This window comes from Bubalus bubalis, chromosome 18 (assembly GCF_019923935.1).
Source record: "Bubalus bubalis isolate 160015118507 breed Murrah chromosome 18, NDDB_SH_1, whole genome shotgun sequence".
NCBI classification, from domain to species: Eukaryota; Metazoa; Chordata; class Mammalia; order Artiodactyla; family Bovidae; genus Bubalus; species Bubalus bubalis.
Window position 1 is genome coordinate 8,229,666 of NC_059174.1, and position 25,487 is coordinate 8,255,152.

Consider the following 25,487-nt stretch of genomic DNA (forward strand, 5'->3'; position numbering starts at 1 on the left):
ATAAAATTATCATATGACCCAGCAATCCCACTCCTGGGCATATATCCAGACAAAACTATCATTAAAAAAGACACATGCACCCCTATGTTCACAGCAGCACTAGTCACAACAGCCAAGACATGGAAGCAACTTGTCCATCAACAGAAGAATGGATAAAGAAGATGTAGTACATATATATACACGATGGAATACCACTCAGTCATGAGAAAACCCCAGATCACACCATGTGCAGCAACATGGATGCAACTAGAGATTACCATACTGAGTGAAGTCAGAAAGAGCAAGGCAAATAATATCAAATATTTATGCAATTTAAAATATGACAATGAACTTATCTGTGAAACTGACTCACAGACATAGAGAACAAACTTGTGGTTGACAAGGAGAAGAGGGGTGGAGAAGGGATGGACTGTGAGGTTGGGATTAGCAAATGTCAACTATTATCTATAGAATGGATAAACCAGGTCTTACTCTTAGAGCACACAGCACTATATTCAACAGCCTGTGATAAACTATAATGGAAAAGAATATGAATATATATATATATAAAACTGAATCACTTTGCTGTACAGCAGAAATTAACACATTGTTAATCAACTGTGATTTTTAAGAGTTTGGTATCTGGATTCAAGTGAACGTGTCTCAAATCCAAGCTTTGCCACTTCCTGGTCGAGTGACTTGGGTGACTGGGCCAGATGCTTTACCTCCCAACACCACCAATTCCTCACATGTACACTGGGGATAATAAAAGTCCCCACTTTTTAAAGCACTGAGAGAATTACATGAGTTTAGGAAATATAGAGAGACTTACACACAGTAAATGTTCAACAAATAGTAGCAATTAACTAGTGAGAATGACCTTCTTTGAATAACTTAGTTAATGAGGGTGATGGATTACATCCATCATTATCCCAGTGATAAACATACCTAGAAGCAAAAAAACCCTGAAGAAGTTGCATGATGACAACTTAAGTGTGGGTGTTGCAATTGCCCCAGCAACACAAGTAATTCCTCTTCAAAACTGGGCAGCATTTCAGAGCCCTATTAGCTATTCAGGACACCAGATCCTAGAGATGGTGAACAGCACATGGCAACTCAATTCTCATAACACAAACTAAAAATATGTATTGGTAAGAAAGTATTTTACTTTTAGATCTGTAATATGGCTCCCCTGGAGGACCAGAGAAAAATATATTTAGAATATTTGCCAGGATGAAAATACCACATATTAGTAATGAAGAATGTTTTAATTACTTGCATGCTTCAACCAGATCTGTTAAAAATAAACATTGCAAATTACTGCAAATCAACCCCTTGTTGGCTGCAAGACACTTTCCCAGGTCACTCTGTTTAATGTGATTTCTTGGGGTGAGCTAGATTTTGCCTTGGTCATGGTTGCACTTGAGTTCAGTAACAGAAGTATCTTCCGTGTGTGTGGAGTTGGGTAACATTGTATGAATCTGCAGAATTTAGGGGTGCTGTGGCCTGGTTGACTCCATTTCTGGTTAGATTTTCAACAGCAAACAGCTACTTTGTGCCCCAAAAGATCAGGTAACCAGGCCCAAGAGACACATCGCAGAAGAAGCCCTTGGGCCAAAGGAAGCGAGTTCCAGGTGGCCTGGAGGAGTCAGCACTGGGAAGTGGCGTGCTTGTGAGTCAACAGACCACGGGGCCTATGGTTGAAAAAGGAGGCAGGAGGTCACCTTGGTTTAAGGTTCTTCTATGAGCCCCATTTCCCCTCCGGTCAAAGGCTTTGGCGTAGTCAATAAAGCAGAAATAGATAGTTTTCTGGAACTCTTGTGCTTTTTCTATGATCCAACGGATGTTGGCAATTTGATCTCTGGTTCCTCTGCCTTTTCTAAATCCAGCTTGAACATCTGGAAGTTCACAGTTCACGTACTGTTGAAGCCTGACTTGGAGAATTTTAAGCATTACTTTTCTATGGATGAGTGCAGAGGACTGCAATTATGCAGTAGTTTGAACATTTTTTGGCATTGCCTTTCTTTAGGATTGGAATGAAATCTGACCTTTTCCAGTCCTGTGGCCACTGCTGAGTTTTCCAAATTTGCTGGTATATTGAGTGCAACACTTTAACAGCATCGTCCTTTAGGATTTGAAATAGCTCAACTGGCGTTTCATCACCTACACTAGCTTTGCTGGTAGTGATGCTTTCTAAGGCCCACTTGACTTTGCATTCCAGGATGTCTGACTCCAGGTGAGTGATCACACCATTGTGGTTATCTGGGTCATGAAGATCATTTTTGTATAGTTCTTCTGTGTATTCTTGCCACTTCTTATTATTATCTTCTGCATCTGTTAGGTCCATACCATTTATTGTGCCCATCTTTATCTTTCCTTTATTGTGCCCATCTTTGCATGAAATGTCCCCTTGGTATCTCTAATTTCTTAAAGAGATCTCTAGTCTTTCCCATTCTACTGTTTTCCTCTATTTCTTTGCACTGATCACTGAGGAAGGCTTTCTTATCTCTCCTTGCTATTCTTTGGAACTCTGCATTCAAATGAGTATATCTTTCCTTTTCTCCTTTGCCTTTTGCTTTTCTTCTTTTTTCAGCTATTTGTAAGGCCTCCTTAGACAGCCATTTTGCCTTTTTGCATTTCTTTTTCTTGGGGATGGTCTTGATCACTGCTTCCCATACAATGTCATGAACCTCCATCCATAGTTCTTCAGGCACTCTATCAGATCTAATCCCTTGAATCTATTTCTCACTTCCACTGTATAATTGTAAGGGATTTGATTTATGTCATACATGAATGGTCTAGTAGTTTTCCCTGCTTTCTTCAATTTAAGGCTGAATTTTGCAATAAGGAATTCATGATCTGGGCCACAGTCAGCTCCTGGTCTTGTTTTTGCTGACGGTATAGAGCTTCTCCATCTTTGGCTGCAAAGAATATAATCAATCTGATTTCGGTGTTGACATCTGGTGATGTCCATGTGTAGAGTCTTCTCTTGTGTTGTCGGAAGAGGGTGTTTGCTATGACCAGTGCGTTCTCTTGGCAAAGCTGTTGACCTGCTTTGTTTTGTACTCCAAGGCCAAATTTGCCTGTTACTCCAGGTGTTTCTTGACTTCCTCCTTTTGCATTCCAGTCCCCTATAATGAAAAGGACATCTTTTTTGGGTGTTAGTTCTAGATCTTGTAGGTCTTCATAGAACCATTCAACTTTAGCTTCTTCAGCATTACTGGTTGGGGCATAGACTTGGATTACCATGATATTGAATGATTTGCCTTGAAAATGAACAGAGACCATTCTGTCATTTTTGAGACTGCACCCAAGTACTGCATTTTGGACTCTTTTGTTGACTATGAGGGCTACTCCATTTGTTCCAAAGGTTTCTTGCCCACAGTAGTAGATATAACAGTCATATGAATTATTTGACTATTCCAGTCCTGGAGAAGGAAATGGCAACCCAGTCCAGTATTCTTGCCAGGAGAATCCCAGGGACAGAGGAGCCTGGTGGGCTGCCGTCTACGGGGTTGCATGGAATCAGACTCGACTGAAGCAACTTAGCAGCAGCATTCCAGTCCATTTTAGTTCACTGATTCCTAAAATATCAATGTTCACTCTTGCCATCTTCTGTTTGACCACTTCTAATTTACCTTGATTCATGGACCTAACATTCCAAGTTCCTATGCAATATTGCTCTTTACAGCATCAGACTTTACTTCCATCACCAATCACATCCACAAATGGGTGTTGTTTTCACTTTGACTCTCTCTCTTTAATTTTTCTGGAGTTATTTCTCCACTCTTCTCTAGTACCATGTTGGGCACCTACCAACATGGGGAGTTCTTTTTCAGTGTCATACTTTTTGCCTTTTCATACTGTTCATGGGGTTCTCAAGGCAAGAATACTGAAGCGGTTTGCCATTTCCTTCTCCAGGGGACCACGTTCAACATTCAAGGTGGTCCACTGGAGAAAGAGTTTGAACAACACTGTTTAAATATGTGCCCAGTCCAAACACACGCTATTCTAGAAAAGGAAATTAGTCCGTTATGGAAGAACTCCAGCAAATGTTCAGTTCCCTGGGGGTGGGGGGTGGGGTGCTAAAAAAAAAAAAAAGGCCCTCTTTGTAAGGAAGGGGGTGCACAGGAGAATGGAGAGTGAGTGCCTTTGGAAACTACAGAGGATGTTCATCTATGCCCAGGATCGGGTAGTGGAGATTATAAACCAAGACCTTTTCCAATTCACGGAGAAAAAACCCAACTCAAAAGACTAAGCAGAAAACAAAATATACTGAGACTCACATGACAGCACGGTCCAGGAAGAGGTGAGCCTTGGGCGGGAGGCAAAGACACAGGGCTGGCTTTGAGGACCTCCTCCTCTCTCTGCATTTCATGGCCCTATTGTGCTCAACTCACAGCTGGAACCAGGAGCTCAAACATTGTCAGAATTCAGTCTCACCTTTGTGGTACGCCAGTTCATGGCAGCCCCAAAGCCCAGCAACAATCCCTCAACCGCCCTGCAAAGAAGCAACCTCCGCAAAAGCTGAACATTCGCGGGGAAAGTTGAGAAGAGGACACTGATTGGCCCACTCTGGCCCAATGACCGCAGTCAGAAGGAGGGCAGTTTTTTGATTGGCCAGGTCTTGCTTGTGGGGTTAGTCCTAAGGAAGGGCTGGGATTGGATTTCTTGTTTCGAAATGGGAGGGGGCGGGTGTCACCTTCCACAGCAAGAGATGATGGTAGCCAACAGTGACAATTTCAATAAGAACTGCTGGTGTCGGCTTCCCATGCCAGCTAACAGGGGGCATTCTTAACTTTAGGGTGCATGGCTGTGTTGGGGGCCAGGAGTAGAATTCTGTAGGCTATTTCTTCTAACCTGTCTGTAAGGCTCAGTGAACTGGTAGGGATTTGGAAGAATACATGGTAGAAGATGCCCCAACGTTATGACCCAACAAATTAAATCTATGACACAGTGATACTGGACTTCTTACAATCAGCATATTATGTGATTTAGGACAATAAAACCTTCTCTTGAAAAGAATCCCTGTGCTGACTCTATAGTTTGAGAAATATGATAACCTAGGTAATTTGGTGCCCAAATTAGTTAATTGGCCCTTCTGTAACTGCTACGGTTCTTAATGTGGCACCCCCTGCCACCTACGACTGGAGCAGCACTAAGCAAATCCAGGATTTGAACAGGCCTGCTGGGCCCCTCTTCCTTCCTGCAGACTCCGGCAGTGTTGGCATGTCCTTTGGGTTCCATGACAGGGCTCTTTGTCCCATGGTGTGACCCTCCAACAGGCTTATGGATAACTGCCCACCCATTCCTTGGAGGCAGTGTTTTGGGTGGCAGTGCTGGGTGGCTTATGTGCAGGCATCTAGGAGATTCCCCTCCACCGTCCCCCAGCCATGCACAAGGCTGAGCATCATTTCATAGCTCTATGCAGGTTTGGAAGCTCCACCCAGTTGAGGGAAGGGGAGGGAAGTTGAGAACCCTATAATAATGGAATTTCTTAACTGCAGTATCTCCTGACCTTAGAAAGGAAAGGAGCTGCCTTTCAGATAATAGATTGAGTTCTTTTAAGTGGTTGGTTTTTCGGCTCTGATGTGGACGGAGCGCGAGCAATTTATATGGAGAATGAGCTTACTGATTTACCAGACTTCATCTACTCTTGACTTAGTTGACACACAATTCTTGTAGGTTGGATATTGTCCCAGTTTTCAAGAGATTACAAACAGTAAGCGATGTACGCGAAGAAATGGGTATTCACCCTTGGAAGGAAAAACGGCATCAATTCAGTAAGTATTTTTATAACAAATACTTATGATTGAATTCCCATAGTGTGCTAGGTGTTGGGGTACAACAGTAAGCAAGGAAAAGTTCTGCCCTCGTGGAACTTACAGGCATTCGACACATGATGACTCAAACTATGACAGCTGTGAGAAGGCTACACAAGAGAAGCAGGTGCTATGAGGGCTTGTGGCTGGAGGGCCAACCCTAAATTGTCAGGATCATGGAAGGCCTCCGGAGGAAAATCAAGCTGAGATATGAAATAAACACACAGGTCAGGAAGTTGGGGAGGGGGTGTGAGAAGCTCAGAACTCGGACCCTGTAAGAAGCTGGTGTAGCCGGGCAGAGAAGGCAGTATGGTGTGAGATGACCCAGGGAGAGGCAGGCAGAGTCAGATCAGGCAGTCTCTTGGGTTGTATTAAGGATTCTCAACCTAAACCCAGAGAGCTTGGAGTAGGGAAATGACACAGATTTACACCTTTATAAGACCACTCTGCTTAGCATGTGGAGAATGGGTTAAAGGGACACAGAGGTGGACGCAGATGAAAGAGAAAAGAGGCTGTTACTGGAGCCAAGGGGAGAGCAGTGACAACTGTACCCTGGGAATGGGCAGAAGGGAAACTCAAGGGCTAAAGGTGGATCGGATGTGCCAGCTTAAGGGCAGCTGGGAGCAAAGATTATCCCAGATTTCTGGCATGAGAAATTCAACATTGGTGACATCTATTAAGGAGAGGAACCCTGTAAGAATTTGGAGGGATTGTGAATTTCATGTTAGATATGTTGACTGAAAAGTGCTTGTGAAATATCCAGCTGGAGGTGCAGAGGTGGTTGGATGGGTGGGGCTAGAACTATAAATTTAGTATTGTATCAATGTATTTGGAATAGAGATGGAAATTAAAGCCAAGAGCTTGGATGAGATCACTTCGGGAGAAACTGTGGTATTAGACAAGGGCCTAGTGCTGAGCACGGAAGAAGCTGATCATGAAAAACTGCTGAGATGCAGAAGTGTGGGAGCAGGCTCCAGCTTGGCCTCCAGTGACCCCACCTCTTGGTTTTCACATCCTAGAGTTTCCTCTCTTGGGAGGTGGCTAGTCAGGGCAGCCCATAGATTGTGGCAATGACCACGCTGGTGGCTACAATCTTCCGAGACCTAATCTTTAGAGACCTAAACTGGTGCCTCTGGTTCAAACAGTAAGGTTTCTAAGAAGCTTGAGGGCATTTGTCCCTCAACAGTCTCAGCAGAAACCCACAGTATAGAATATATCTCAGAGAAATATGTGGGTGGAGCTTTGGCCTAATAGAGTGACTGCAGTGAGATTCCTAGGAGACACATAAAGTGTTCACAATAATTAGGACTGAAAGGGATACACTACAAAAGGGAAAGAGGCCTTTCAGTTCAGTTCACTCACTCAGTCGTATCTGACTCTTTGAGACCCCATGGACTGCAGCACACCAGGCTTCCCTGTCCATCAACTACTCCTGGAGCTTGCTCAAACTCATGTCCATTGAGTTGCTGATGCCATCCAGCCATATCCTCTATTGTCCCCTTCCCCTCCTGCCTTCGATCTTTCCCAGCATCAGGGTCTTTTTCAAGGAGCCAGTTCTTCGCTTGGACCCCCTCAAATTCTACCAAGGGGAAGCAGGCTGAGAAAATTATGTAGCTGTAAATATAGGCTACCTTTCATGGAAGAGGAAGGATGAGTCAGATGGTGGAGGTCAGCCTCCAAGATGAGACCCCCAACACTCCTCCTCCATTATCCATACTGAATACCACATGGAAAAGGACTGACTTGTATAAAGCGTACATAGTGTGGAGTGCACTGTGTGACATCTGAGGACAAGTCATGAAAGACACTGCAGCTTCCACTTTGCTTTCTTGAATCGCCTGCTCTGAGGGGGAAGCCAGTCGCCATGTCATGAGGATGTCACACAGTGACTCCTACGGAGATGCTCACATGCCGAGGAACTGAGTTCTCCTGCCCACAGTAACATGGATGATCCTGGAAGTGGATCCTCTGGCTTCAGTCAAGCTTTCTGATGACTGCAGCGCCAGCCAACGTCAGGAAACCCTAAACCAGAGCTTACCCAGGTAGGCCACACCCAGATACCTGGCCCACAGCAACTGAGAAGTAATATTTGTTATTTTAGGATGATATGTCTTGGGGGGTAATTTGTTATGTAACAATAAAAACAAGGAGAAAGGCCAGAAGAGTGCGAGTTCATGAAAAGTAAATGGATTATGTTTCAAGGAGATATTGGACAAGTATGTCAAATGTTGTGAAAACATCAAATGTCTCATATTTAGATGACAATGAAGCCCATTTATCAATTTCATTTAGATACCTTCATTGTAGAAAACATAAACAAGAAAAATCCACTGTGCTCAGTATAGTTGGTATAAGAAAACTTAGAACTATCTGCCATTCTTCTGAAGGACTTCATTAAAAATGTTCTCAAAGTCTGTGAGGCCTCTCAGTGACAACAAATAAAAATGCTTTACTGCACTTACCTGGCCTCTCAGTCACCTTCCTGCATGGACACACCATGTCACTGCTGGATTGCAACTCTGTAAAGGGCAGAGATACCTGTCCTTTAGCACCTGGAGTGTTAGATATGCTGCAGATACGCAGACAAGTTGAAAAGTCAAAGTACTAATCACTTAGTCATGTCTGACTCATTGTGACCCCAGGGACTGTAGCCTGCCAGGCTCCTCTGTCCATGGAATTCTCCAGGCAAGAATACTGAAGTCGGTTGCCATCCCCTTCTTCAGGGGATCTTCCCGACCCAGGGATCGAACCCAGGTCGCCCACATTGCAGGCAGATTCTTTACCATCTGAGCCACCAGGGAAGCCTTGGTCAGACAAGTTAACTTCAGACTAAGTTAACTTCATGAAATGCAAAATAAAAGACTCATATTTCACTAAAAACAATCCCACCACCATCTTAATGTTGCAATTTATATATTATATATTAAATTATATATTAAAAGTACTCACTACATCTTACTTTATGCTCAGAACAAACCCTGTGAGGTGGGTAAGTGGGTTAATGCACTGGATACTCAGTCGCTCAGTCATGTCTGTTTGCAACCCCATGGACTGTAGCCTGCCAGGCTACTCTGTCCATAGAATTCTCCAGGCAAGAATACTGGAGTGAGTTGCTATTTCCTACTCCAAGGGATCTTCCCGACCCAGGGATTGAACCTGTGTCTCTTGTGTCCCCTGTATTGGCAGGCAGATTCTTTACCATTGTGCCACTTGAAAAACCCAAAGGTGGGTTAATAGAAAGGGCAAATACATTCCTATTTCCCAAGGCAGGCAACTGAGGCCCTACAGAGGCTGCAGTTACTTGGTTAAAAGACCACACAAGATATTCATGGTGGCAGATCCTCTGGTATCAAGTTGAGCACTTTTTCCAAAATGTCCAGGCAAGATGTACCAGGGCCTCTTCATCCAGCACCCTCCTCCTACAAATACTCTCAGACCAAATCTAACATGACTTTCCACAGCCATCTGTCCTTACAGCATAGGAATGCTGTCCTTTCTGTAGTTGGAATCAGAGAATGGGTGAAGACGCTGTCTTCTCTGCACTTCAGTTCCCATGTGACAGTACAACTTGAATGTCTGCCACAGCAATCCCCGTGGGAGCCCGGACAATGCCACCATTGTTCAGAATATTCTTCACTGGAAGAGGCCTTCAGAGAACGGAAATTCTCCCCAGGAAGAAAACCAGTCTATTAGATGAGAGTTATGTTTAATTTTTTAATTGCAAATGGTATCATTAGCTTGAATATTCTCATCAATCATCAGATTTTTAGCTGTTTCCCAGATTTCAATCTCTCCTTGGAGACCACAACTTTTATCAACACTGAATATATTTAAGCACACTTGTTAGAGTCTGAGGGCACGTCACAAAGGTATTCCAGAAAGGTCAGTAGCAACAGCAACCTCTAAACAGAAGAAAACCCTCATAAGGAATGTGTAATAATAATATTAATAAAAATAATGGCTTGTAAGTGTGGTGAGTGGCACTTTATATACATGGTCCAATTTAACCCTCCAAAGAATCCTGGGAAGTAAGATAAAGGTCTATTCATTTCAATATCAAACATTACCATGTGGTCACACAGGTATAACACCTTTATGTCACGAAGGGCAAAAACTCATTCCTAGAACATACACTGTGACTAGCAACCGCCTCCCCTGCAAAAGTGACCATCTCCTCAGAGGCTTGGGCTGTCGGGAAGTAGCTCAACTTGTTGTTTATCACACAAGTGCAAGCTGTTAGCATTTTGCCATTCCCATATCAGTGTTTCAACCTCTGTGAAGTCAATGCAGAACATATGGAATGAAGATAAGTACATTTTTGGCTTCTGAGAAATTCAAGTAAGACATTTCCCATCTGAGGGAGTTTAGCTCTATGGGTTTCAGAATGACGTCTACTGTCCATGTCTGAAGGAGGAAGACCCAAGGATCTGAATCTCAAACTTATCCTGGTTTCTGTTTTCTCCCTTCAGGATCTGTGCAAGGAGGTAGGAAATGAAGACTTAATCTAAGAATCAATTTTTTTTTTTTTTGGCTGTGCTGTGTAGCACATGGGATCTTAATTCTCCAACCAGAGATCGAACCCATACCTCCTGCACTGAAAACTCAGAGTCTTAACCACTGGACAGCCAGGGTGAAGTCCCCCAAGAATCTATTCTTAAGTAGCAACTTGAAGATCCAAATGTTGACATCAGGTATCTATTCTCTATTTTTAAAACGTGTGTTTCCTGAAAACCACCTCAGTATATATAACAACTTCAGTGGTGTACTGTACCACCTCAGTACAGCTCCTCCTTCACATCGACAGAATCATGGAAGGCAGCAGCCACGCGAGAACCACTGTAACCAGGAGTAAGATCACCAGCCCATCCCAAACAAGACACTTGGAGTCACAACTCCCAGGACGTCTGCCGTGACCATGGGCTTTAAACCACTCGACTGCCTCCTGGAGGTCAAACGGCTGAGCCTCATACCCCAGTTCCTTCCTGGCTTTCTCCAGGCTAAAGTAATGTGTGACGCCGGTTTTGTAAACTTCGGTGCGGGTGAGGAAGGGCTGGAAGTTGTAGAGTCGCCCCAAGATGAAGTGGGTCATCTCTGTCAGGAAAGCGAAGCAATAGATGAGGGTCAGGGGCAGGCGGGTGGATGGGAACTTGTAGCCCAGGCCCTCAACCAGAGGCCGGAAGAACTCAAAGTTGTTCACAGGCCTGCCGTCTGAGATGAAGTAGGGCTGCCCAGCAGCAATGTGGCCCTTGTTGGCTTTCAGGGCCTCTGAGGCCAGGATGTGAGCCTGCACCAAGTTGTCCACATGGACAAATTCCACCAGACTCTTGGGGTCTCCGTACACAAACCTGAACAGGCCCTTCTCTATGTAGCTCACTATCCTGGGGAGGTGCCTCTGTTCTCCAGGCCCGTAGATGCCAGCTGGCCTCAGGGCACAGGTGCTCAAGACCCCACCGCCCCTCTCCAGGGCCGTACCATTGGCTGACAGCACCTTCTTCTCAGCGATAGATTTGGTCCGAGAGTAGTGATCAGGATGGAGGTGAAGGGGCAGGTAAGGCAGAGATTCGTCTCCATTTCTGATGACCTGCCCTCCAAAGATGACGTTGAAAGTGCTCGTGTACACTAACCTCGGCACCCCTCTCCTCCTGCATGCCTGGAGGATGTTGTCTGTGCCCCCCACGTTGACTTCTTCAATCAGGCTTCGATTCAGTTGCTCGCGCCCTGACATACCGTAAGACGCGATATGGAACACACAAGCCACGTCGACACCCTGGAAGGCGTTCTCTATGTCAGAGAGACAGCGGATATCTCCTAGTATAAACCGGATGCCTTCTGGAATGGTCTGAGCAGGGCGGCTGATGTCAAACAGAATCACACGGACTCCCTTCTGGTTCAGAGCACAGCCAAGGCTGCAAGAAGAAAGAGTAAAAGTTAGATCAAATCACTATTAAGCTATGCCTTGGAAAAGTACGGCTCAGGCAGTGAAGGGTCTGCCTGCAGTGTGGGAGACCTGGGTTTGATCCCTGGGTTGGGAAGATCCCCTGGAGAAGGAAATGGCAACCACTCCAGTACTCTTGCCTGGAAAATTCCATGGACTGAGGAGCCTGGTAGGCTACAGTCCATGGGTTCACAAAGAGTCAGACATGACTGAGCGACTTCACTTTCTCTCTTTCTTTGGAAAAGTATATAATTTTCCCAGTCTTCTTGGTTTATCCTGTGAGTTCCTCACTTTACACATTCATTGGTACAAGTTTTACTTATGCAAATATTAAAAAACGAGCATCTTCACATTTATTTAAATTACAATGAGAGAGGCTTTATATTCAAAGATGGTGGTGTCCACATATTACATTCCCCCAGCCCCCCGTTCCAGGCATGCATGCATGCTAGGTCACTTCAGTCGTGCCTGACTCTTTGTGACCCCATGGAATGTAGCCCACCAGGCTCCTCTGTCCATGGGATTCTCCAGGCAAGAATACTGGAGTGGGTTGCCATGCCCTCCTCCAAGGAATCTTCCTGACCCAGGGGTCGAACCTGCATCTCCTGCAGCTCCCTGTATTGCAGGCGGATTCTTTACCACTGAGCCACCAGAAAACCCCTCCTCCCCCCATTCTAGCACTCACCATCTATTCTTCAGAATATTTATGAATGATAATGTAACTGTGAAAGAACAGCCATTATTTTAAATTGTTTGTTTGTGATATGACTATCTCCCAACCCCGATTCAATGGCTTTATAAAGGATTTTTCTTCAAGTGGAATGTATCTATAGTTCTCAATTTCCTAATCTGAGCAGTGGGCAGCATGGTTCATTCCTGGTCTACACTGTACCAACAAGTAAGAGTCTACACTGCGTTAATGTAGGTTGAAAGCTATACTTTTCCCAGCAACTACTGGTAAAATACTTCCATGGACATATTTTACAGATGCACTGACCGGAAACCAAAATAGCCACCTCCTCCTGTAATGAGGACTGTTTCCTTCGGAGATTTGTGGGAATCCATATGTGGCAGTCAAAGATAACTGGACCTATGAAGAAAGTAGGATGCATCACTGTTACTAACCCAACTGCAGAAGCGATGGTCCCCTACTTGGGGTTAATAGACACAAAAAGGCAGTGTGCTCCAGCAGAAAGAAAAGCTAAGACCTGGGTTCCCGTCATGGCTTTGGGACATTAGCTGACTCCTGCCCACCCCCCTCCTGTCACTTCTTGGGCTGCACAACATTTCTGCCTGTGTCAGCAGGAACAGTACTAATCTGCTCTGACTGCCTGGCAAGGTCAGTGTGAAGGTTAAATAAGATAATGTAGCTGGGAGAGCTTTGAAAAACCACAAAACACTCTCCAAATAGAAAGCATTATTCTTAATCCGTGGAAAACACTAGAGGCTTTTTGAAAAGAAGTTGTTCGAATTTGGTAGGGAGGGTCATTTTCTGCATCCCCCCACCCCCTCTGAAAAATCAAGGACAGAACTCTGAAGCAAATTTCCAACATCTTTTGTTTAAGACAGCACACTGCAGCATAGTTTAATACAGGCTTTTATGTAAAAAAAAAAAAGTAGAAAAAGAAGGGAAGGACAAAAAGGTCCTTTATGTAGCAAACCATATTCACCCACCCAGGAAATCTTCTAAGTACTGTGTGTGCTCAATGCCTTTGGGAACCTTGCTTCCCCCTCCCTCCACATCTATGCTAAAATTATATTCTAATTATTATTTTCTCAAGGCTCCAAGACACCTTTCTTTCAAAAACAAGACAAAACAAGCAAAAAGTGGGCCACTCAACTCTTTCCACTTAAGAAGAAATGGAACAGGAGGCTCGCAGGTCCTCAAATGCATTTAAATACACACACACACACACACACACACACACACACACTTTCTCTCATTCAGTCAAGTAAGTGGAGACAACTGAGAAGCGTGGTTAGTTAGGGAGACTGCAAGCAACCAAGGGTGCTACCATTTGGACAGGTTCATCCCTCTGAGCTGTTGCTGCATTAAACATCAGAACTAAAAATAAGCTTGCAGGGTTCTGGAGACCGAATGGGAACATGTATAAAAATTGCCTGATGTAGTGTAGGTGCTCCATGGATATCACTTCTTGAATTTCCTTTTCTTCGCGTTCCACAGTCTAAGGATTCAATTTTTCTCTTACATTCCCACACATCATGATAAGGTCTCTCAGAAGTACAGGATTACACAAAGCTTGTCAGATTCTTCTGGATAACTCTACTAAGAAGCTTTGATCACCAGCAAAGCTAATCAGATCATTCGTGCAGAAATCAGTTGGTGTGACAGCTGAAGACAAGATTCAGCAAGTGACTGTCTCCGTGGCTTGAGGGTGAGATAATTAGGAAAACTGAGCAAAATGATGTGAAGGATGGCTGGAGTCCCAAGGTCTGACTAAGCAGTTGCCATTGTTGTGCTTACAGGAAAATCCATCACGAATGAATGCCCCGGCATCCTCTTAATATGCGACCTTATGTTTCTATTATTTTCTGAGTGCAGGACGCTCCCATTCGGATTTGGACTAGCCAGCCATAAAACTTGCTGCGGTCCATTCTGACGCTTAACATGATCACATGACTTTGTTATCACTGATGCTGCTTCCAGACACAGAAGGGTGTCAGTCACTGACACTTCAGCCCAGACTTCTTACTGTCACCACCATGACCTGGTGGCAACCTCCTTCTCTGACTTCCTCTCACTCTTTTGTTGGGACTCTACTCTGCGCTCCAGCCCCCTGAACTTCTCCCTTCTCTTGATAATGCCAAGCTCATCTGTGCTGAGGCCTACACGCACTCCTTGCTTCACCTCTGTGTGAACCACCGCCAAGCCAGATCCCTGCCAGGCTGCGTCTTTCTCAATATTTAGGTCTGCTCAAGTGCTCGATGCAGAGGGTAGTTTCTGAAGAGCTCTCCCTTATCTGAACGCTGCTTTGTTTTCTTCATGGCACATTACCTAAATGTATTTGTTTCCTTTCTGACTACTGATCTCCTTCCAGCAGAATCTGGGTGCCATGAGAACCAAAACCTTCAGCCTTTCTCACTGGCATGTCCCCACCAGACAACCTCAGATGCAGAGGATGCCCATCAAGTATCTGCAGAATTCATGGATGATTTGGGACATGGTGAAATACATCCAATTTAGTAAAATGATGATGGGCACAAATTATGCAGGGCCCGGCCGTGTCCAAGAGTCGTCATTGTGTATGCCAATCAGTGCTGCCATTTTCATTTAACTTAGCTCCTAAAAAGAAAAGTTCTGGCATGAAAATGACATAAAGCAAAATGTGACAGAATTCCTGCATTCCAGAGCGTATGCTAGAGGAGACAGGCTTCTGCAAATTAAAGTAGAAGGCAAAACCAAGAGAAACCAAGATTCCTTCGGGGGAGCCTGCACTCTATTCTGCAGACAACAGAGTCTTTGCAGGTGTCCAGGACGGTGGGCTCACTTCAGTCCTTGTCAAAGATTAAGCTTTACCTGGAGGAGGGAGAGACTGGAGGTTGGCAGGAGTCTAGGTGAGGGGTGATGAAGGGGCAGGGCCAGTGTGCTCAGCTGAGATCACCATGAGGCAGGGGCAGCAGGTGAAGTCTAAGGACGGTGACGCCCTTAAGCGAAACCGCACTTACAGGTTTTAGAACTGTTCTGTTTGGTTACAGGGTTTTCATTAAGAGGATGCCAGAGGGGGGAAAAAAAGGTTAAGATATTTTTCTATCTCCACAAGAATTCCCCGATAAGGAAATCAGAAAATGGACAAGGCTTCAAAGAACCCAGCTAAGAATTTTCCAACAGAAATTCTTCGCAGGGACTTCCCTGGTGGTTCAGTGGTTCAGACTCCGTGCTCCCACTGCAGATGGCTCGGGTTCGATCCCTGATCAGGGAACTAGATCCCACATGCTGCAACTAAGAGTTCCCATGCTGCAACTAAAGATCCTGCAGTGAAAGTAAGTGAATAAATAAATATTTTTTAGGAAAGGAAAAAGAAATTCTTCCAAATCTCTCATTGTCCTTTTTTAAAAAAGTTTTTATATTGGAGTATAGCCAGTTAACAGCACTGTGATGGTTTCAAGTGCACAGCAAAGTCACTCAGCCATCCACAGACACGTACGTGTTCTTCTCCAAACTCCCCTCCCATCCAGGCTGCCACATAACATTGAGCAGAGTTCTCTGTGCTATACGGTAGGTCCTTGTTGGTTATCCATTTCAAATACAGCAGTGTGTATCAATGTCCTTTGTTTTTAAAATTGCACATTCCCATCCAGTCATAAGACTGCAGGCCAGTCCTGGCTCAAGTGCACACTAATCACACCAGGAACGTACAAATTCAAACTATTAACGCTTCCGAGTACCTGTCAGGCCTATTCACGCTATTCCTCATTACCTTCCAACTAATTCCAGAATTATCTGGGGCAAGAACCTGTGTAATTGACTTGAACTGGAGGGTCAGAGGAGTGGTAACGAGTAAGGAAAGATTAATAAGTTAGCAAGACAAATGGCAATGAGGGAAGCCTATCCACCCGGCTGGTGAAACCTTCATGGATGACCAGCCATTAGTGATGCCACCCAGAAGCCACCTCCTCCTTTTCCAGCTGCCTGCATCGGCGAGCACAGAAAAATCACAGCAAACACATTTCGCAGGAAACCAAAAGAAATTCCCATGAACACTAAGCCACAAGGGAGAAAAGAGGGTCTGCGTGGTTTTCCTTCAAACAGCTGCCTGAGTTTTTATATTTCATGGTGGCTGCTTTACTAGTTTCCATCTGATTCTTTCCAGGGCTGGGCACTCAGACCACTGTTTATAATCTCAATTGCTTTAAGGCTCTTCCAAAATGTGGCTTTGTTCAGTAATTGCTTCCTTCTGGGTTGGGGGGGAGGGTCACATTTATTCTGAGGAGTCATTTTAGCTGATACAGGTTATGGTTAAGTACACGATCCAAAAAAAAAAAAAAAAAAAGGAATCTTAATTATAAACAAGAAAAAATGAAATTTAAAGTCCGCCTGACCCCTTGATAATACTAAGATAGAACGAGGGTAATAAAGTTGACATCTCACAGGGAAGTCATGAGAAGAAACTCATAAAAATGACTAGGAGTACTTCAGATTTACAAAGACCTAATTAAATGCGAAGGATCAGTAATAAGAACCTCAGCTTATGCACACAGTTCCTTCATCCCCAGGGTTCAAGAGGATGATGCTACTGACCCTCTGGTATTAAAATGCAACATACAAATCAAGGCGCTACTGGAGTACGGCGAGCAGAACTGAAGACAGCTTTCATAAAGAAAAATTTACTGTATTTACTTTAAAGGAAGATAAAAATATATCCAGGTAGTTTAACCCTATGATGGCGTGTTTTAAATTACTGCCAGGTACTGAATGGAGGCAAAATTAACTGTGTTCTTACTGTACTGAGACCAGGAAAGTGTACTGAGGCTAGAAGGTTTAGAAATGGTGCTGCTCAAATTCCACACATGATCTGAAAGTTATCTGTGTTTAATACAAAGCAGTTAGAGCCATAATGATGAACAAGTAGTTACAGACAATAAGGAGAGTCACCCTGATACAGGCAAAAGGGAACTGAGGTGTAAAACCTAAAAGGCCAAACACATCTGCGAAGAAAATTAACCGCACAGCATTAAGGGGAAAGTTGACACAATCATGCCAAATAGGGGTATTTGTGCAGTTTTGAGTTTTACTGGCAGTGGCAGGGAAGTTAATTCTATCACCTGATCTTCTTGTCCAGATACCCACTCAAACTCCTTTTGCCTAGATATTTGTTGCACAAAAGATCCTTGCAGTCTTGCAGTTATTCCTGATACTTATAAGTTAATCACCAAGTTTTATAATTGGTATTTTCCAACTGCTTCCCAAACTATTGTATTAACTCCATGCAAACCTAAGCCATTTCTCTAAGAATGTCAGCAGGAATGAGGAATATTTGACAGATCCTAGACCTGGTCCATTATATGTATTACTGCGGGCAGGAATCCCTTAGAAGAAACGGAGTAGCCATCATGGTCAACAAAAGAGTCCAAAATGCAGTACTTGGACGCAATCTCAAAAACGACAGAATGATCTCTGTTTGTTTCCAAGGCAAACCATTCAATATCACAGTAATCCAAGTCTATGCCCCAACCAGTAATGCTGAAGAAGCTGACGTTGAATGGTTCTATGAAGACCTACAAGACCTTTTAGAACTAACACCCAAAAAATGTCCTTTTCATTATAGGGGACTGGAATGCAAAAGTAGGAAGTCAAGAAACACCTGGAGTAACAGGCAAATTTGGCCTTGGAATACAGAATGAAGCAGGGCAAAGGCTAATAGAGTTTTGCCAACAGAACGCACTGGTCATAGCAAACACCCTCTTCCAACAACACAAGAGAAGACTCTACACATAGACATCACCAGATGGTCAACACCAAAATCAGAGTGATCATATTCTTTGCAGCCAAAGATAGAGAAGCTCTATACAGTCAGCAAAAACGAGACTGGGAGCTGACTGTGGCTCAGATCATGAACTCCTTATTGACAAATTCAGACTTAAACTGAAGAAAGTAGGGAAAACCACTAGACCATTCAGGTATGACCTAAATCAAATCCCTTATGATTATACAGTGGAAATGAGAAATAGATTTAAGGGCCTAGATCTGATAGATAGAGTGCCTGATGAACTATGGACGGAGGTTCATGACACTGTACAGGAGACAGGGATCAAGACCATCCCCACGGAAAAGAAATGCAAAAAAGCAAAATGGCTGTCTGGGGAGGCCTTACAAATAGCTGTGAAAAGAAGAGAAGTGAAAAGCAAAGGAGAAAAGGAAAGATATAAGCATCTGAATGCAGAGTTCCAAAGAATAGTAAGGAGAGATAAGAAAGCCTTCCTCAGAAACCAATGCAAAGAAATAGAGGAAAACAACAGAATGGGAAAGACTAGAGATCTCTTCAAGAAAATTAGAGATACCAAGGGAACATTTCATGCAAAGATGGGCTTGATAAAGGACAAAAATGGTATGGACCTAACAGAAATAGAAGATATTAAGAAGAGGTGGCAGGAATACACAAACGAACTGTATAAAAAAGACCTTCATGACCAAGATAATCACGAAGGTGTGATCACTCACCTAGAGCCAGACATCCTGGAATGTGAAGTCAAGTGGGCCTTAGAAAGTGTCACTATGAACAAAGCTAGTGGAGGTGATGGAATTCCAGTTGAGCTACTTCAAATCCTGAAAGATGATGCTGTGAAAGTGCTGTACTCAATATGCCAGCAAATTTGGAAAACTCAGCAGTGGCCACAGGACTGGAAAAGGTCAGTTTTCATTCCAATCCCAAAGAAAGGCAATGCCAAAGAATGCTCAAACTACTGCACAATTGCACTCCTCTCACACGCTAGCAAAGTAATGCTCAAAACTCTCCAAGCCAGGCTTCAGCAATACGTGAACCGTGAACTTCCAGATGTTCAAGCTGGTTTTAGTAAAGGCAGAGGAACCAGAGATCAAATTGCCAACATCCACTGGATCATGGAAAAAGCAAGAGAGTTCCAGAAAAACATCTATTTTTGCTTTATTGACTATGCCAAAGCCTTTGACTGTGTGGATCACAATAAACTGTGGAAAATTCCTCAAGAGGTGGGAATACCAGACCACCTGACCTCCCTCTTGAGAAACCTATATGCAGGTCAGGAAGCAACGGTCAGAACTGGACATGGAACAACAGACTGGTTCCAAATAGGAAAAGGAGTACATCAAGGCTGTATATTGACACCCTGCTTATTTAACTTCTATGCAGAGTACATCATGAGAAACGCTGGACTGGAAGAAGCACAAGCTGGAATCAAGATTGCCGGGAGAAATATCAATAACCTCAGATATGCAGATATGCAGATGACACCACCCTTATGGCAGAAAGTGAAGAGGAACTAAAAAGCCTCTTGAGGAAAGTGAAAGAGGAGAGTGAAAAAGTTGGCTTAAAGCTCAACATTCAGAAAACGAAGATCATGGCATCCGGTCCCATCACTTCATGGGAAATAGATGGGGAAACAGTGGAAACAGTGTCAGACTTTCTTTTTCTGGGCTCCAAAATCACTGCAGATGGTGACTGCAGCCATGAAATTAGAAGACGCTTACTCCTTGGAAGGAAAGTTATGACCAACCTAGATAGCATATTGAAAAGCAGAGACATTATTTTGCCAACGAAGGTCCGTCTAGTCAAGGCTATGGTTTTTTCCAGTGGTCATGTATGGATGTGAGAGTTGGACTGTGAAGAAAGCTGAGCGCTGAAGAATTGATACTTTTGAACTGTTGTGTTGGAGAAGACTGTTGAGAGTCCCTTGGACTGCAAGGAGGTCCAACCAGTCCATTCTCAAGGAGATCAGTCCTGGGTGTTCTTTGGAAAGAATGATGCTAAAGCTGAAACTCCAGTACTGTGGCCACCTCACGTGAAGAGTTGACTCATTGAAAAGATTCTGATGCTGGGAGGGATTGGGGGCAGGAGGAGAAGGGAACGACAGAGGATGAGATGGCTGGTTGGCATCACTGACTCGATGGACATGAGTCTGAGTGAACTCCGGGAGTTGGTGATGGACAGGGAGGCCTGGCGTGCTGCAATTCATGGGGTCCCAAAGAGTCAGACACGACTGAGCGACTGAACTGAACTGAACTGAATTGAGACCTGGTAAATCCAAACACGGTTTGTACTCTGCAACCTTTCAAATGCCCTTTGCTGTTTTACCTGCAAGCACTGTACTTGTACTTCCTCCCCTCTAGGTCAGCATGCCTGCCACTTAAAACATATCAAAGTACTGTCATCTGTCATTCATTAATCACTTACTGTGTGCTGAGCACCCCGCTAGACCTTCTCCACAAATCATTTCCCTTGATGCTGCTAACAACCCTCTGAGGCAAGTACTAATTGGTAAACCCCATTTACTATGGCCAGGTCAGTAGTTGGGACAGCAGGAGGCTGTATCTACTGGCACCCAGATGCATCTGATTCTACAGCCTACACCTCACCCACATCAAGCACTCAGGGCTGTGCAGAGTCCCTGACCTGAAGCAGCCAAGTCTATGGTGACCTGAGTCCCGTGGGGGCTTTCACAGCTAACACATTCTGCAATGTCAAATGGGCCCTTCCAATTTCCAGAAGGGCAGGCAGGAGGTGCCCCATCCCCTCCCGAGAGGCAAGAGGTAGTGGGGAGGCAGGGTTAAGCTTTTTAGGTTATAAATCAGAAAATCTGAGTCCTAGACTTGGTTCTCCCATCAATTCCCTGTGTGACCCTGGGAAAGTCACTGAACCTCTCGGATCCTGTTTCCTCCTTGCTAAAATGAAAATAGCAACTATGTCAGCATTTAGTATTATGGGCGAGGGGCTTAAGGTTAACCACTGAAGCCTCAGAACAGTCTTCTGAGGTAATTATTATCCTCAGCTTTTCTGATATGAGAAAAAGACTCAGAGGTCAAGAACCTTGCCTACCCATATATATATATATATCCAAAGTAAAGGAAATCACTATCTCCAAAAGGTATCTGCGCCGCCATATTCACTGCAGCATTATTCAAATTGCTGAGTCATGGAAACAACCTAAGTGCCCATTAAAGGATGAATGGATAAGGAAAATGTGATGTATACACACACAAACACACACACAGTGGAATACTATTCAGCCACTCAAAAAGGGAAGGAAATCCTACCATTAGTGACAGTACCAATTGACCTTGAGGGCATTATGCTAAGTGAAATAAGTCACAGACAAATACTGGGGTGATCCCGATTACACCGACTCTAAAAGAGCTGATCTCATAGAAACAAAGAGTAGGACGGCGGTTGCCAGGGGGTGGGGGATGCGGGAAATGAGGAGATGCTTTTCAAAGGGTATAAGCTTCTAGTTACAAGACATAATTGAGTTCTGGGGATCAAATGCACAGCATGGGGGCCATATGTAGTATTACCGTATTACAGGCTTGAAAGCTGCTAGGCGAGTAGATCTTTTCTCCCCCTCCCCACTTTGGGACCCCGCAGCTCCCAAGGCCGAACCGCCCAGGGTGAGCCAGGCCCCGCCTTGCTGGCCCAGATGCCAACTCCACGCAGATCTGATCTCAAGACCCCCACCTGGATGCCGCCATCTTCCCGCGCGCCAGGCGAGAGTAAATCTTTCAAGTGTTGACCACACACAAAGAAAACTATCATAATTCTGTGAGGTGATAGAGATGTTAACTGACCTCACTGTGCTTATCATTTCACAATATATATGCGTATCAGGTCACCAAGTTGTGCATCTTAAAATCACACAACGCCACACGTCATTTTTACCCTAGTCAAGTTGAAAGGAAAAGCATCTAAAACAAACAAAACAAAAAACTGGCCCACAAATTATGCAGGTGACAGGCTGAGTTGGAGCAAGGACTTGAAGACAGATCAGAGTAGGAGGACCCAGCTGGGTTGGGAACAACGCAGTGTCATTCACTTATCACCTTCATAGTTTCTGTCACACCTGGTATCTCGGATACTTTGTTGCTGCTTAGTTGCTAAATGGTGTGTGGCTCTTTGCGACCCCATGGACTGTAGCCCGCCAGGCTCCTCTGTCCATGGGATTTTCCAGACAAGATTACTGGTGTGGGTTGCCATTTCTTACTCTGGGGGCTCTTTCTGACCCAGGGATCGAACTGGTGTCTTTTGCATTAGCAGGCAGATTCTTTACCACTGAGCCACCAGAGCAGCCCTATCTCTGGTACTAGTACTTACTGTTTTATTTAAAACTCCTTATCTTTTAGCAATAAATACCTTCATTTTAAATGGGAACCTTACACGGCCACTTAAATGGAAAACCAGAATCATCTGTCATCAAGACAAAGTAATCTTTCCCCCACAAAGATTATAATATAAAATAAAAAAAAGTGAATGGAGTCTAGCTTGACACAGATGCCTGTTGAAAGTTCTGAGCTTGGGGCCTGCCATCTTTTTCAAAAAGAAGACGAAAACCAGAAGCTAGCCGGTGCTTGAGACCTTCGCAACGATCCTAGAAAGAGACGCTGAGCCCCGCTGCTTGAAATCCGAGGGGAAGTGGGATGAACTCAGGTCGGCCATCACTCACGACCGCGCCCCGTACCAGCGGCCACGGGGCTCGTCCCACCTGGGCCGCCACGACACGCAGGTAGCGGCCGACAAGGTCGTCCTCCGCTGGATCCCGAGGCGCATGCAAGCCCAGGCGTCCCCGCCAGGGTCACACAGGGAACTGATGGGAGAACCAAGTCTAGGACTCAGTCTAGGACCCGCGCCTGGGTCCCGGCGGAGGGGCGACCCTCCCTACCCGGGGCCACTCACAGAGATAGAAGACCACGGCGACGCCGGGATAGCGCGAGGTGAGGCGACTCAGGCCCCTCCCTCTCCCCACCGCCTCCCCCGCTCGGCGCCTGAGCCGTCGGACCAGCCTCCTGGAGCCACTTCCGGCCTCTCTAGGATGCTCGGAGGTCTCGGCATCTCTATGGTATGCAGGTTTCTCCCACCATCACCTGTGCGACGGTGTGGCGTTCACTTCACGCATCTTCCCGAAGTGCCCAAACCGTGTGTTCCAGCTTCGCGGGAGCCCTTTCAGGGCATATCGGTTATGAAAAGTGAAGTGGTGAAAGTGAAGTCGCTCAGTTGTGTCCGACTCTTTGCGACCCCACGGACTGTAGCCTATCAGGCTCCTCCGTCCATGGGATTTTCCAGGCAAGAGTGCTGGAGTGGATTGCCATTTCCTTCTCCAGGGGATCTTCCAACCCAGGAATCGAACGCGGGTCTCCCGTATTGCAGGCAGACGCTTTACCGTCTGAGCCATCATCGGCTATAACCACCTCCAATTTAGACTTCCGTTTCCGTCTTTGTGTACCTTCAACGTTGAGCAGGACTTCCCTGTAGCTCAAACGGTAAAGAATCTGCCTGCGATGCAGGAGACTGGGATTCGATCCCTGGGTTGGGAAGTTCCTATGGAGCAGGGAATGGGAATCCACTCCAGTACTCTTGCCTGGAGAATTCCATGGACAGGGAAGCCTGGCAGGCTACAGTCTGTGGGATCGCAAAGAGTCGGACACGACTGAGTGACTAACGCACACACAATGTTGAGCATAACCAGTGCTTGATAAATAGGAGGTGCTCAGCTTATTTATTGCTTCGATGGATGAATGGATGTGTGGGTGTGTGGATGGATAGATGGACTGGTGGACGGGTAGATGGGTGGGTGATGGATGGATGAGGCTCTCTAGGCTCCTGAGTATTCACTTGCCATGTATCTTTTAAAATCTGTCTCTGGGTTTCTATATTTATGTATATTTTCCTGTGTCCCCAGTTTCCCCTATTTTTACAGTTCCACTTCTGATCAATGAGCGAGCAATGATGTGAAGACTAACCTTTGTTGCTGGCATATTGAGTGCAGCATTTTAACAGTATCATCTTTTAGGATTTGAAACAGCTCACCTGGAATTCCATCACCTCCACTAGCTTTGTTCCTAGTGATGCTTCCTAAGGCCCACTTGACTTCACACTTGAAGCACAAGCTGGAATCAAGATTGCTGGAAGAAGTATCAAAAACCCCATATATGCAGATGACACCACCCTTATGGCACAAAGTGAAGATGAACTGAAAAGCCTCTTGAAAGTGAAAGAGGAGAGTGAAAAAGTTGGCTTGAAACTCAACATTCAAAAAACTAAGATCATGGCATCCAGTCCCATCACTTCATAGCAAATAGATGGGGAAACAATGGAAACAGTGACAGACTTTATTTTCTTGGGCTCCAGAATCACTGCAGTGGTGACTGTAGCCATGAAATTAAAAGAATTTCTCCTTAGAAGAAAAGCTATGACCAACCTAGACAGCATGTTAAAAAGCAGAGACATTACTTTGCTGACAAAGATCTGTCTAGTCAAAGCTATGATTTTTCCAGTAGTCATGTATGGATGTGAGAGTTGAACTGTAAAGAAAGTTGAGCATCAAAGAGTTAATGCTTTTGAACTGTGGTGTTGGAGAAGACTCTTGAGAGTCCCTTGGACTGCAAGGAGATCCAACCAATCAATCCTAAAGGAAATCAGTCCTGAGTGTTCACTGGAAGGACTGATGCTGAAGCTGAAACTCCAATATTTTGGCCACCTGATGCAAAGAACTGATTCCTTGGAAAGGACCCTGATGCTGGAAAAGATTGAAGGCTGGAAGAGAAGGGGATGACAGAGGATGAGATGGTTGCATGGCATCACTCACTCAATGGACATAAGTTTGAGCAGGCTCCGGGAGTTGGTGATGGACAGGGAGGTCTTTCATGCTGCAGTCCATGGGGTTAAAAGAGTCGGACACGACTGAGTGACTGAACTGAACTGAACCTTTGTTGCTGAAGTAACCAAAGACTTTAAAGCCATATAGAAAGGAATGTTGACATCCTTATTCAAAGGTGTCCTGGGGAGGCCCATCTTTTCCTCCTCATCACGAGTCTGGTTCCATGGAAACCTGCAGGCTCTGTGTACAAACACACACACACACACACACACACACACACACACACACACACACACGACTTGACCCCTGGCTGGAGAAGACTTCATTTTGATGGCTCAAAGGATAGGAGTTTTGAATTCATACACTGCTGTTGCCACATGCAGACTCCAATAAGCTCATATGATATAAGTCATTTACTGCTAAATTTTCACTGAGAACACAAAGTCACAAAG

General features: G+C 44.8%; 1 protein-coding gene across 6 annotated transcripts; it reads right to left on the reverse strand.

Moving 5' to 3' along the window:
• Positions 1 to 9,501: 9,501 nt before the first annotated feature.
• SDR42E1 (short chain dehydrogenase/reductase family 42E, member 1) lies at positions 9,502 to 23,251 on the reverse strand. 6 transcript variants are annotated; one of them, XM_045163411.1, is made up of 4 exons: positions 23,115 to 23,251; positions 12,734 to 12,826; positions 10,576 to 11,707; positions 9,502 to 10,536 (listed from the first exon to the last, which is right to left on the reverse strand). In XM_045163411.1, the coding sequence occupies exons 2-3, from the start codon at positions 12,799 to 12,801 to the stop codon at positions 10,594 to 10,596; spliced, it is 1,182 nt and encodes a 393-aa protein (XP_045019346.1). In that variant the 5' UTR covers positions 12,802 to 12,826; positions 23,115 to 23,251; the 3' UTR covers positions 9,502 to 10,536; positions 10,576 to 10,593. The 6 variants fall into 6 exon arrangements, with proteins under 6 accessions (XP_045019346.1, XP_045019345.1, XP_006044558.4 ...); XM_045163410.1 differs by having other exon boundaries at positions 9,502 to 10,532; positions 10,571 to 11,707; XM_006044496.4 differs by having other exon boundaries at positions 9,502 to 11,707.
• Between the last annotated feature and the right edge of the window lie 2,236 nt (positions 23,252 to 25,487).